This window comes from Pipistrellus hanaki (assembly GCF_964339955.1).
Source record: "Pipistrellus hanaki genome assembly, chromosome: 17".
NCBI classification, from domain to species: Eukaryota; Metazoa; Chordata; class Mammalia; order Chiroptera; family Vespertilionidae; genus Pipistrellus; species Pipistrellus hanaki.
In genome coordinates, this window is record NC_140519.1 from 39,556,413 (window position 1) to 39,569,222 (window position 12,810).

The window sequence follows — 12,810 nt, forward strand, 5'->3', positions numbered from 1 at the left end:
ATTCAAGGAACACGGAGATGGAAAACACCTTTGGATTCTCCATCGTGGGCCATGAAAATCACAGATGCACCTACCCATGCCTTCTTCATTAGGAATCAGATGATTGTCCCCTCCCTGACTCCGTAGGGCCAGTTGGGGCATGGAAAGTCATCTTCCCAGATACGACTCCCTAACCATTCATGAGGACCAAACCAGTGGGAAGTCCTGAGAATTTATACTACATTTCTCCCGGGTCTACAGAATGTCCATCTGCTCAGACACCTCCAATGTGATCCTGCCAACCAGCTGCTGGGCTGGGGGGCCACCCGTCACCTCACATCTCTCATAAGGTAAACCGTCTGGCGCTCCATTTGCGGGTCCCCACTTCGGCCTGCCCTGCTTCTATTCTCCAGGCACTGCTACTCTGGAAAAACATTCAACATTAAGGTTGGGCTAGTTCAGGATGACTCGGTACTGTTCTGGAATATATAAAATATACCTGCTGATTGGTGCATTGGTGCAAAGACAGATATGACTTTAAAACAAGACATAGACATTCATTATAATTGGCTTACTTCACAATAAGCTACCAGAAACAGTCTTTTGTAATAAGATTGGATTAGTGCTCACTAGACATGCATTTCATTGAAACAAGGCGAAACACTTAATTTGGTCTGCAATACCCAATATTTTATATACAGCATTCTTCTTTTGTTTTTGTTTTTTGTTTTTTGTTTGTTTTAAATCACAAGAAGCAACAAGATGGGTCTGGTCTTGGGATACAAGTTACCATTTGTGATCACTTTCCAAAGAAACTCATCTTAGCTCAACTCGTGTAAACCTGTGAAAAAATAGCTGAGCCGTCTTTTTCTCTCCACTATTACTTTATCTTGAAATGTTCACAGCTTAGAAACTACAGCCTGCTGGAAAGGAGGGGGTGGGGGGGAAGCAGGCCTGTGGGGGGAATTCCCCAGGCCCCTTTAACAGCCTGGCCCTAGAAGGCTCCTCATTCCCAGGCTGGGGACCCCACATCTGGTGCCATCACCCTTGGGGCATGTGTGACAACAGGGAGTTTGTTTTCCAAGCAAGCCCCTCAAAGCTTGCGCCAGATGGGGTTCCCTTCTCCTGCCTCCCCGCGTCTTCGGTTTTGGAACAGAGACGTTAGAATCAAGAGGAAATAATCATAAAAACGATGAAAGTCGTCAGAGCAACGAACACCACAAAGTCTGTGCACGACAGCACGGTCCATGCGCTCCCCGAGGCGTTGGGGCTCTGGGCATTCCCACGAAGCGTCCACGACGAAAGAAGCGGAAGGCGGCATGGAGGGAGGTGCCTCTGACTGCGGGGGGACAGCATCACCGTCAATATTGTTTGGCAAAGAAAAAAAAAACTGTTAAAAAGAAAAATCAAAAGGGAACAACACAAGCAGCTCTACAATTCATGGGAACTGGCCGGCGCTCAGAACTGGCCGGCGCTGCTGGGGTCGCACTGCAGGAGGCGCACGATGGACGGGTCGCTCTTGGCCCCTCGGATGAACTCCTCCAGGGAGAGCTTGCCTAGGAAGCAAGAGGAGGGGGCACGGGTGAGTGGCGGCAGGTGGCAGCTGGAGAACTCACTCATCCCACGGCATCTGGGAGGCAGTGATGGCTCCCCTGGTCCCTGCCATCCAACACCTCCACCCTCCCAGCGGGAGGCCCAGGGGGCAGCTCTTGCACGGGATTGCAGAGCCAGCCCCGCCCCTGGCTGGCACACTTCTTCCTGGGAGCCCCCATGTGCCTGCCCTGGCAGGTGACCCTGCCCTGACCCCAGCCCTCCTGCTTCTCCAGCTGCAGGTGCCCTGGATGGGCTCTCTCGGTATTTGTGGAAGGAATGTCCCCTCAGCCTCTAAGAGGCCGAGCTGGGCTCCCCCTGCACCAAGGCCGTTCCTTCCCATGATGTCACGGTTACCTGGGTTACTTAGGCTTGCTGAGTGAGATTGAAAGGGGGGGGGGGGCATGCTGAGGGAGGCCCCTCTAGGACAGCTGCACCCATCAACGTAAGGAAAATAAAGGGGTGTGTGTGCAAGGCAGGGGTTGCCCCTTGGCACCCTCCCGTCAATCAGGGTGCTTTCCTCCTAGGCTGCCTGGCTGGGAGAGAAGGACTCAGCCACCTGGGGCCCCCTCTTACAGGTCCTTTCCAGAAGGGAGGCCAAGCTTCTCCCCATTCCCGGTGCTTCCAGGGGGGCCTCCCTGGGAGGAGCTGCTGGGCCTGTCTCCTTAGCTTTGCCCTCTTCTTCCTCTTGGCAGGACGTGCTCCCCTTGGCCCTCCAAGGACTGATGCCTGGCTGCCCTGCTCTCTTCTGCTGTGGGTTTGGCCCCCACGCCCACGGAGCCACATCCTTCAATGAAGCTCGGTCCTCTGGCCTCTATTATTGCTCTATTGGTCACCTAATTCCAGCTCCAGGCAGGAGGGGTGCCCTATATGGGAGCCCTCACCGTCTACCCCAACAAAATATGTCTTCTGCTTAGCCACAGCCCCTCCCCAGGTCCTAGCTCTTGGTTAACCAAACTTTCCTTTTTCCACATGAAGGGGAAAGACAGGGATCGATCTATCTATCTATCTATCTATCTATCTATCTATCTATCTATCTACTTTCAATCTGTAGAGCAGGCGCCCCCTAAACTGTGTGTCTTGGTTCCATTGTGCAAGCTAAGCCCAGGCTCATGCAGTAGTTGAAACAGTGACAGCTTCCTCTGCTCTGAGCTTGAAATCCAACCTTCCCTCCACTTTGGTTTGCTTGCAGCCCCTTGCTGGGTTTGAATTGGGGAGATGGCACCTTCAGGGAGGAACCTAATGTCCACATCACTCCCCTCCCATCCTTACCCACCCTGCGGCAGTGAGAACCCACTGGGCTCCAGGCAACCCAACACAGAGCATGTGCAGGAGGGTCCGCTAACCCCTGGCCAGCCGAAGTGAAAGCTACAGGGGTCCGGCTAGCATGCCAAACCCCTCCCCACTTTCTGATGAGCTGTCCTGCAAGGACCCAGCCTGCTGTGGCCTGGGCTTGTCCCCATCCTCATCCTCCTCAGAACTTCACCACCGGGGAGCAGGCAGCATGAGCTCCTTTTACAAAGGGAGGTCCCTGAGCCAGGTCCTCGTAGCCAATTCCTTGTTCTCGAGCGGCATTTCCCGGCCTGAATGCCCAGCCCCTCCAGCAGCCCCCACCCTGAGCAAAGCCATGTGGCCTGGTCCTCTTACCATCTCTGTTGGTGTCCATCTGGCGGAAGATCTTTTCCGTCCTCTTCTCCGGGGTTGACTCATCTTCAGGCATCTTCATGACGGAGGAGACCATCTTGTAGATCGCCTGGAGGCAGAAACGACAGCATGGGATGTCAGAAACAGCGTGGAGGGGCCCACAGTAGCCCCGTCATTACACCTCCCAAATGCACGGGTGAGCTGAAGGGAAATTCCTCGCTTCACAGAGGGAGCTACCCTGTCCCCGCTGGTCTGCTGTGGAAAAGAGGCACAGTCACGAATGGGAGAAGCCAAGCCGCAGAGCTCATGTCAGCACTGAGAGCCTTCAGGAGGGGCAGCTGGCGGGGAGACCCCGGAGCCCTGAGTGTCACACTGAAGGGCGCATATGGATGCCCTGGGGATTGTGACCATGCGGAATCTGACTCAGGAGGGTGGGCTGGGGGCCTGAGATCCCACATATCTACCAAGCTCCTGTGTGGTCCTGATGCTGACCTCCGAGGACCGCGCTGCTAGGAGAAGGCTATGAAAGGGCAGGGCGGGGCTAACTCCTGGGAATGAGAGGGCAGGGCGGAACTCCTGAGCCTCCATTTTGTAACAGGACCCTAGCCCTCACCCAACCAATCGGGGTCAGCCAAAGCAGTGACATCACCACCCCTATAAAACCTTTTGATCTGTTGAAGCTCATGCTCTTCTGCCACGCCGCTGTCGATGTAAGTGGGACAAAGCCCATGCTAGCACAGGACAGGCTTTCTGCTATTGCATCGAACTCCGCTCCTTGGTGGTCTTTGGGGAGCAGGAAATCTGGGTGTAACAGCTGCAGATGGCATTCCTCAGGCCTGAGCGATGGGCTGGGGTAAGCTGTGTCCTCCTGTGAGGTCCCTCAGGATGGCAAACACCTGACCTTCTGCAAGTGCAAACCCTGGACTGCTCCCTGGCAAGCAGCCCCTCCGTCCAATGCTCTTCCCTTTGATGGCATTTGTCTTGCATTCCTTCTCAGTGAGCTCCCAAATATCCCCCCGTGGAAACAACCTGTCACCCAAGTTTGGGATTAAATAGTTATGCAATCTTGGGCTTGAGATAAACTGGATGCATCTGAAATCTGCTGGGCTCTTCATTTACTCTCCCACCCCATACTCAGTCATTCACTTATTCACTCTGTCATGCATCAAATATTTATTGACCAATTATTCTACACCGGGCCTTATCATCTACCCCATCCTTGTCATCATGGTTTTACTTTTAAATAAGGCAGAACAACATTACTAAAATAAAGAAATGAATGTAAAACTTTTTGAAAGCAGTGCCTCAAAGGAAGATAAGTGGTTTTATGAGACAATGTACCAGGAATATTGAACTGTCACACTCAACAGAAAGTCTCCAAGAATTTTAGTCCTTAGCTAGTAGGCAAAAGGAGTTGGGTTGGGACAGAGAAATAAGGACAGGTTCATACAAAATTAAAAAAAAGAAAAAGAAAAAAAAAAAAAAGCCCACAAAGAAAGTCAGGATGCTCTTCCATGACTATATTTGCAAAATGGAGCTCTGGAATGGAGCAAGAAGCTAATGTCGGAGCACACTGTGGGGTTGAGGAGGAAATGAGGGCTCCTTTAAGAGGCTCACATTTACAGATGGCTCTCATAGCCCTCAGACTAAGTGTTGCTGGTTTTTGTTTGTTTTGAGTGTGCATCAGCTCACAGACAGGAATTACATAAAAGCTGGCCTATGACGTGGGTGGTACTAGAGAAGTGAGCAAAGAGCTGAGGTGACGAGACCCAGTGGTCCCCAGAGTAAGTAGGTGACAGCCTGGCAAAATCACATTTAGGGAATTGTCTGTTCCTTTGCTCGCTTCCCACGGCATCAACAACCCAGAGCTGATTGCATTAGAACTTCCAAATCCAGGACTCCAGAGCACAAGGAGGGAGAAGACACAACTCCAGACAGCAATCTGAAACAAATCATGTCTTTTATTAGCTCCAATTCCACCCCCACCCCCAAATTTAATGGGATTAAACCAGAAGAAGCCAGGCTACTTCCCTACTTTATTTTTAGCAACACCAATGAGAGGCCCAGCAGGGACATCCTGTTTTTAATTAAACTTGAAGAACCCTATTCTTGTCTCTGGGTAAATGCAGAGCTCTGGGGCCCAGCTTCGGCTCTGTCCCTCACAGGCCCTGTAGCCAGGCATCTTACCAGCTTCCTCATGGCCTGTATTTGTCTTCCCCTTTGGGAAGGAAGGACTCACACCCTAATTCATAAATTCTGTTGGGGGAGGGGGCAGGTACAATTCCAAGAGTTAAGGCTCAACCCCCTCTCTGAAGAAAACCAGGCTGGGTCTTCAAACAGGAGGAACATCCAAGGCCCCACAACAACCAACCAAGGGCAAGAGAAGTTAAGCAGTTCAGGGCCATTCTTGGATTACAGGTAAAGGCCAGCACCCTGCATCGAAGGCTATTACATACCAGGAAAGGAGGCCACAAGGGTCTTTCTTGGAAACACTTTTAAAACTGGGTGAATATCTACATATCTGGAATGGTGTAAGTGCTTTTTTATTTAGAATTATAAGAATCTACACCAATAAAAGAGAAATATGTAACTTGACTGTTCCTCCAAGACGCCCACCAGCCAATCAGGAGATAATATGCAAATCAGCAGGACAAAGATGGCAGCAGTCCTGCCCCCAGCTGCTCCAAGCACAGAGCAGCCAGGTGGGGCAGGACACTTGTTATAAGGTGGAGGGCGAGGGGCGGAGGGAGCTACAAGAGCAGCATTCTAGCCGAGCGAAGCAAAGAATCTGGCTGGAGTGAAGGGGAGCCAGCGAGAAGCCTGCAGGCTCTGGCCAGAGTCAGCGAAGACTCTCGGCTGGAGTGAAAACCCTGGCCAGAGTGAAGGCCTGGGTCTTGGGTGCCAGTGCTGGTAGCCAAGTGAAGGAAGGCCTACTGCACAAATCTCTGTGCAATGGGCCTCCAGTATGTTAAATAATTAGCTTCCCTAATATCCTGCCAAGGTGTTTTAGGTATGTTTACAGTTGGGGGAAAAATACAGGCCCTACCCCTTTTCAACCACAGCAACTTCATTCTTATATTAGGCTTCCTGTAAGGCAAGTATGTCAAACCTGCAGCCGGTGGGCTGCATGAGGTGGCCCAGTGGCTGTGAGTTTGACATGCTTGATACAGTTTTTCTTGAAAAAAGCAAACTCATTTTGTCCCCACCCCTCCAAAAACTTCATTTATTTGTAAATAGCCCATTCATCCATCCTGAAATAAAGACAAAAAAGGCCTTAATATTTTCTTAAATCTATTATTCCTTGAGCCACTCTTATTTTAAGTCAGTGTTGGTACCCATCAGTTTAGATATGGGCAATTGATATTTATTCAGTCTTATATATGGTACTTTGTGTTAATAATGCGGATTTTTTTTTCAGTAGATAGAGTTACACATACGTTGATATATATGCGATTTGATATGTATGCTATTTTGTTGTATTGACAACAAGCTTTAAACCTCCATATGTCAAATTTTCTGAAGAAAAAAAATCCACATTATTAAGCGGTACACCTAGTAAAGTGTTACACAAAAGCAGCTTCGAACAGCCTTTTCCAAATAACCCTTTTCCTGTCCTAAGCAGACATTCTGGAATTGTGCTGTAGGCCTTCACATATGGGGAGAAGGCAATGAGTGTTTTTGGAATGTGCACCTTGAAGCACTGGTGTAACATTTTACGATGCCCATTAACAGACAAAGTAGAGGTGAAGATTTAGGAAGAATCTGTCTCTTCATTTATAATGGGGCCTAGGTTGTTGTGAGGATGAAGTGAGATCATGCATGTGTACTTGGTTGACTGGTGTCCTGCAAAAATCCCTGTCTACCCTGAACCAGTGAATGTGACCTCATTTAAAAATAGTGTCTTTGAAGATATAATCAGGTTAAAATAAGATCATACTAGATTAGGGCAGACCCCAATCAATCCGATGACTGGCGTCCTTAAAAAAAAAGGAAATTTAGACACAGCATACAGAGAGAATGCCACGGATGATGGAGGCAGAGATGGGAGGATGTACCTGTAAGCCAAAAACTGCCAAAGATTGCCAGCCCTACCAGAAGCTAGGGAAGAGGCAGGGGACAGATATCCCCCGGGATTCTCCGGAAGGGACCAACCTAAACCACACCTTGATTTTGGACTTCTGGCCTCCTTGCCTGGGACACAAAGCATTTCTGTTGTTCGATGCACCCCGCTTATTGTAATTTGTCACAATAACCTTGGGAAATGAATACAGCATGGAAAACACTATGACTATGCCTAGCCCATAACATGCACTGAGAAGATGAGACTTCTGGAGGGAATGAAAGAACAGTGCTGTGGCTGAAACTTGGCTTGGGAATATCCACATTTAGAGGAAACAGGAAACGGAATAGGAGTCCACAGAGGAGACTGGGAGGGAACAGCCAGAGGGGTGCCTTTGGGAAGTGGACAACACTCACGGTGCCAGATGGCACAGTCGATGCGAAGAGTTACAAACTATAGATTGGCTTCTCGTGATAAGACCAATCCCCTAGCAAGAAAAGGAAACACCAAACACAACGAATAAGCAAGCACTAAATAAGCTCTAAGAGAAAGTCACTTGTATAAGCGATTGCTTTCAAGAGTTTCCTGCAGGAAAGAAATCTAAATTGCATTCCAGAGTGACATCTGTGGTCCACATTCATAACTGAGAATTAGGCAAGAGTGTGGAGCTCAATTCCCAGGGGCATATCACAATGGACTAGAAGCTCTCCCCACCCCAATTTATTTTTTCCAGAATCAGAAGAGCACAGTGTTTCAGGTCCCCAAGGATTATATCATCTATGACGCCAATTTAAAAAGATTATTGGGAGAGAAATTCACATGGCACTCAGAAGTGGTTCTGAAAAGGATGTGCAGCACTGTCTGGTCCTTACTTTGGTTCTCTGTGGCACGAATATTCACAAGCTGGTTGTCTGAAATGGTCACAGTTGGGGCTCTGGCCATCAGCTGGGGTTACTGGGTGAGTTTGCTTGGTGCTCCTGGAGGCCAAACCTTTACATGGCCATCACCATTGCCTCACTCCCTCCTCATCTGGTTGCTGTAATTATATGCCTTATTCATCACATGAGTGAATCAGAAGAGTAGTTATTTCCCCACTACTGCTAAAAGAAACAAAAATGAAATCTTCTGTGATGGGCAGCCAGTGCTCACCCAACCTCTTTCTTTCAGGTTTCATTCTTACAAAAGGTGTGAAGAGGTAAAGGAAAGGTATTCTGAAGTTCACTATGTCTTCATCAAAAGTGCCAATTAATCCGGAATTATAAGTAGGAACAGTTATTTGAACACCAAGTATTTTTTAAAGCAACCAACATCCGAATAATAAGTATGCTAATTAGAAATTATTCTAACACTAGAGGCCCGGTGCTTGAAAATTCATGCACTGGAGGGGATTCCCTCAGCCCCGCCTGTCCCCTCTCACAGTCCAGGAGCCCTCAAGGGCAGAAGAAGACTGGTGATCAGAGGAAGGAGATGCCACCATCACACCTCTGCTGCTGCTACTAATGGCAGCAGCAGCACAAGCCTCAGTTGGCCTGGTTACCTCGGGCAGCCCTGGGCAGCTGGGCAGCCACCATGGGTGGCTTGTCTGCACCTCGGGCCCACCCTGGGTGGCTGTGCAGTTGCCATTGAAAGCTTGCCTGCGCCTCAGGCTGGCCCTGGGGGGCTGAGGCAACTGGAGGACTCTGGAGGAAGGCACTTGAATTTGAGAACAAACACAGACAGGCCATTCCCAAACAGTCCCAATGCATGAAGTGCTACTGTGGGCTCAAGCCCACACACAGTTCAGATTTGGGGAACTCCAGGCTTCAATCACATTCTCTCCCAGAAAGGTGATCTTTCTTTTATCTGAGTTTGGTGAACATCAGAGTAGCCTGCAAATTTTAGCTTCTTCCCAGACAGGCTGGTATTTAGCAGGAAAGAAAACAAGTGAAGAAGGCCAGGAACCCAAGAACTTCTGTGAGTTCCACCAACTGGAGGTTTGGTTGGGTCACCTCCTTTTTCATTGTGAACATACATTTTATGACAAGGTAAGTTTAACTTAAAACTTAGTGGAAAATTTTCTATTGCCTTGATCTATAAGTGAGAAATAACCTCCTTTTATTTTACAGGAAACATCCTGTAGAAGCTCTGGAAACTTCTATAGAATAATAGCAGCCAACATTTTTTGACTAACGATCCATGTCAGGTACTGCTCTAGGTGCTCTTCTTGTAATAACTAATTATCCCTTACAATGACCTGTGAGTCCAGTGCTATAAATAGTTTCAGTTCACAAATTATAAAAAACAATGAAGAGGAAGATTAAGTTATGTGCCCAAGAAAGTGAAGGAAAAGGGAGATTGAAAAAGAGGGAGGCAAGGTAATGTTGACCAAGACGTCAACTCTCACATGCCAATTCTTCTCTTGGTTCCCACTTCATCTTTGTTTTGGATACACTGATCATTCCTAACCAATGGCAATCCTACCATTATTTCAAGGGTCTCCGTTGCTTTCTGAGAACAGAAGGAGGGACAGTTGACCTCCATGTTCTTCCTACATCCTCTCCCTAGAAGTGCTGGGGTTCCACTGATGGATCCCTAAATTCAGTGTTCCCTCACCTCCAAGGTCACAGAGAACATCTAAGCACTCATGGCCCAATGGGCAATGCCACTCATGTGCTCCTTGGCCCTTCCTCAGACACAGCCTGCACTGTGATGGGTGTGCATACTAAGACCTGCCTCTGGCTGGACTGGGAGACACAGAACTGGGGGGCAGAAAGGAGTCTCCATCCTCTTGCAGCATTGGGCTGTCCCCACTGGGAAGGGAGGATATGCTGTAACATGGGAAAAGGTCAGAGTTGTTATCTGGCTTAAGACTCCTGAGAGGCGATTTTAGTGAAATGATAAAATACTGGGCCTAAATCGTGTCCCTAAAATTGTCACTTAAACAAACAAACACATGAATGTAAAAATATTCATTTAAGACTCTAAAAATAAATCTGCATATGGTTTTCCTTATTCATCCAGATGTTCATAAAGCACAAAATTATTTCTTAAAAGGGAGCATAACTGTGTTTTGGCATATGTGGTAGACTGAATAATGGTCCCCCAAAATGTGTCCATCCCTGGAACCTATGAATATTCAGTACTTGCATAGTAAAAGGGGTTTTGCAGATGTGATTAATGATCTTGAGATTTAGAGATTATTCTGAATTATCTTGGGGGTCCCAATGTATTACTAACCACTAAACTACAGTCTAGGACAGCCAGGAGAACTGAGTGGAAGAGAGAAGCAGAGGAGATACCCACAGGAATGGCAGTATGAGAAAGACTTAGTCAATCCACTGTTGCTTGCTGTAAAGATGGATGAAAAGGGCCACAAGCCAAGGAATATTCCAGAAACTAGGAAAAGCAAGAAAACAGACTCTCTCCTAAAACCTCAGAAGAAACACAGCCTGTGGACATCTTGAGTTTTAGGCCATTGAAATTGATTTCAGACCTCTGACCTCGAAAACTGTAAGATAATCACTTTGTGTTGTTTTAAGCGACTAAGTTAATGGTAATCTGTTATAGCAGCAAATGGAAACTATTAATAGTTCAGTATGACAGAGTCCAGATCGGAGTCCTTCCTACATTGGGAATAAAGCATGAAGTTTGGGGCTATCTTAGAGTAAATTCTAATTCAGAATCACTGAAAACTGGGAATTAACATAAGAATGAGACAGAATACATGCATTGTGAGTTTGCAAAGTAGCAGAATAGAATAGCACAGCCCTTAATAGGAAAATGGTTCTAAATTTAATTTAATTTTACTGACAATTTGGAAGTCACATTGCAATGCTGCAATATCATCTCTCTACCATCATGAATATTAATCATCGGGGTGCAGCACTGTAGGAAACCACTGAGGAAATTTGAGCTTTCCGTTCGCAGGCTTCTTAAAGACTCTGGGCATATGGGTGTACTCAGCAATCTGTGCCCTCCCAGCTGTGACCTGGACACTTCCTGTGGGCCTGTGAGCTACTCCACAGAGAGGATGCCTGGCAGGCTGGATGCTCCTTCCGTTTGTGATCACTTTGTACATTCCGTGTTGGACGTGGAGGAAGTCAGCTGGGGTTCACTCAGCAAGTGCTGACTGGCCCCTCCTGCACATTCTCTGCGGAGTTCCCGCTCTCCCTGCTCTCCCTGGCAGCACAGAGAGCCTATTTCCCTCCCTCTACCACGGACGCCCAGCGCCAGCCTCTTAGTATGTGCTTCATCCCAGGTGCGGAATGGATGTGTGAATGCACTGCTCTCTAGAGGGTCTTTCTCTTCATCAGGACTGGCCACCAGACCACTGACCAGGACGGCCGGGAGAACTGGGCAAAAATGCTCAACGGAAGATGACACCATGGCTGCACCTTTTTCTTAGATCCCCATCAGGAAGCAGGTCTCCTCAGGAGGAGAATGTCTTGTCCCTCAGGGGACACAGCGCTCCCAGATAAAAAAGGAGAGACAAGATGAAGCTGCTTTTACATTTTAATTTTTTGTTCCATTAGCAAAGATTAAGAAAAATGGGAAAAATGAAACCATACGGGGCACCCTTCCCTCACTTTGGGAGAACATTTGGAAAAACCATCTGGCAGAGGGTATCCGAGCCGAAGAGATAAATGCTCATTCCCTTCGGCCCAGTAACGGCACTTCTGGGAATTTATTCTAAGGGGATAATCCTAAATATAGAAAATGTTCACGCACAAGAATTATTCGTTACTTTCTTTTTTAAAAGTTGCAATACTCCGTGTAATAATGAAAACTGGAAACAACCTAAATATCCAACAATAAGGGAAAATCAAGTATATTATAGTGTATGATTCCTTTGCGCCCTTTAAAATATCTGTATGAAAAGTTTTTATAACATGAGAAATGTTTGTGTTATTAGGTTCAGTGAAAATGGCAAGATACAAAATTTTATGGACATTGTGAAACTGACATTTCTAAATGCATGGAAATAGGAGTAGAAGGATATATTAGAAAATTGTTAGCAATGATCCTCTCTTATATTTTTCTATACTGCCTATACTTTTACAGTAGACATTATATTTTTTATACATTTATCCTTGGGGCAGGGGAGAAATCCTTTATTTTTGTTTAAGATCCCTGTCTCTGAGGGGCCAATGTAACACAACTTATTCGGATAGTTACTGCTCAGAATGAAGGAAGAGCCACTGATGGCCCAAGCAGAAAGGAGAACCAGTGGTGGGTCTTGGCGAGTGTCCTAATACAGAACCATCACCTGGATTCCTGCTCCCACAGCCTCGCCCTGTGTCACTCTACCTGCCGTTCCGCTGGCAGGAGCAGGCCTCAGGCCTCGGCCACAAGGCTCACTAACAAGTTGGTCTTTCTGACTCTTTGGTTCCTGGAAAGCAAGGGCCACACCTCCACCCTCTCCCTCAGCAGCTGGAGCCTCTCTGCCTCCTGTTCATCCACCCCCATTCCTTCCAGACTCTTTTGGCTGCCTCCCCCACTGACCCCCATTATCCCAGGGGCCGCAGCTCTACCTCTGAACCCAGATGTCCTGGCACGAG

At 47.7% G+C, this 12,810-nt stretch overlaps 1 protein-coding gene across 11 annotated transcripts in view; it reads right to left on the bottom strand.

Annotated features, from left to right (window-relative positions):
• Positions 1 to 688: 688 nt before the first annotated feature.
• NCALD (neurocalcin delta) overlaps positions 689 to 12,810 on the bottom strand; it is a 266,396-nt gene continuing 254,274 nt past the window's right edge. For all 11 annotated transcript variants that reach the window (XM_084864608.1, XM_084864605.1, XM_084864604.1 and 8 more), the window contains 2 exons: positions 3,217 to 3,322; positions 689 to 1,535 (listed from right to left, as the gene is read on the bottom strand). In XM_084864608.1, the coding sequence (XP_084720734.1) occupies positions 1,438 to 1,535; positions 3,217 to 3,322 (204 nt within the window). In that variant the 3' untranslated portion in view covers positions 689 to 1,437. The remainder of the gene's footprint in view (positions 1,536 to 3,216; positions 3,323 to 12,810) is intronic.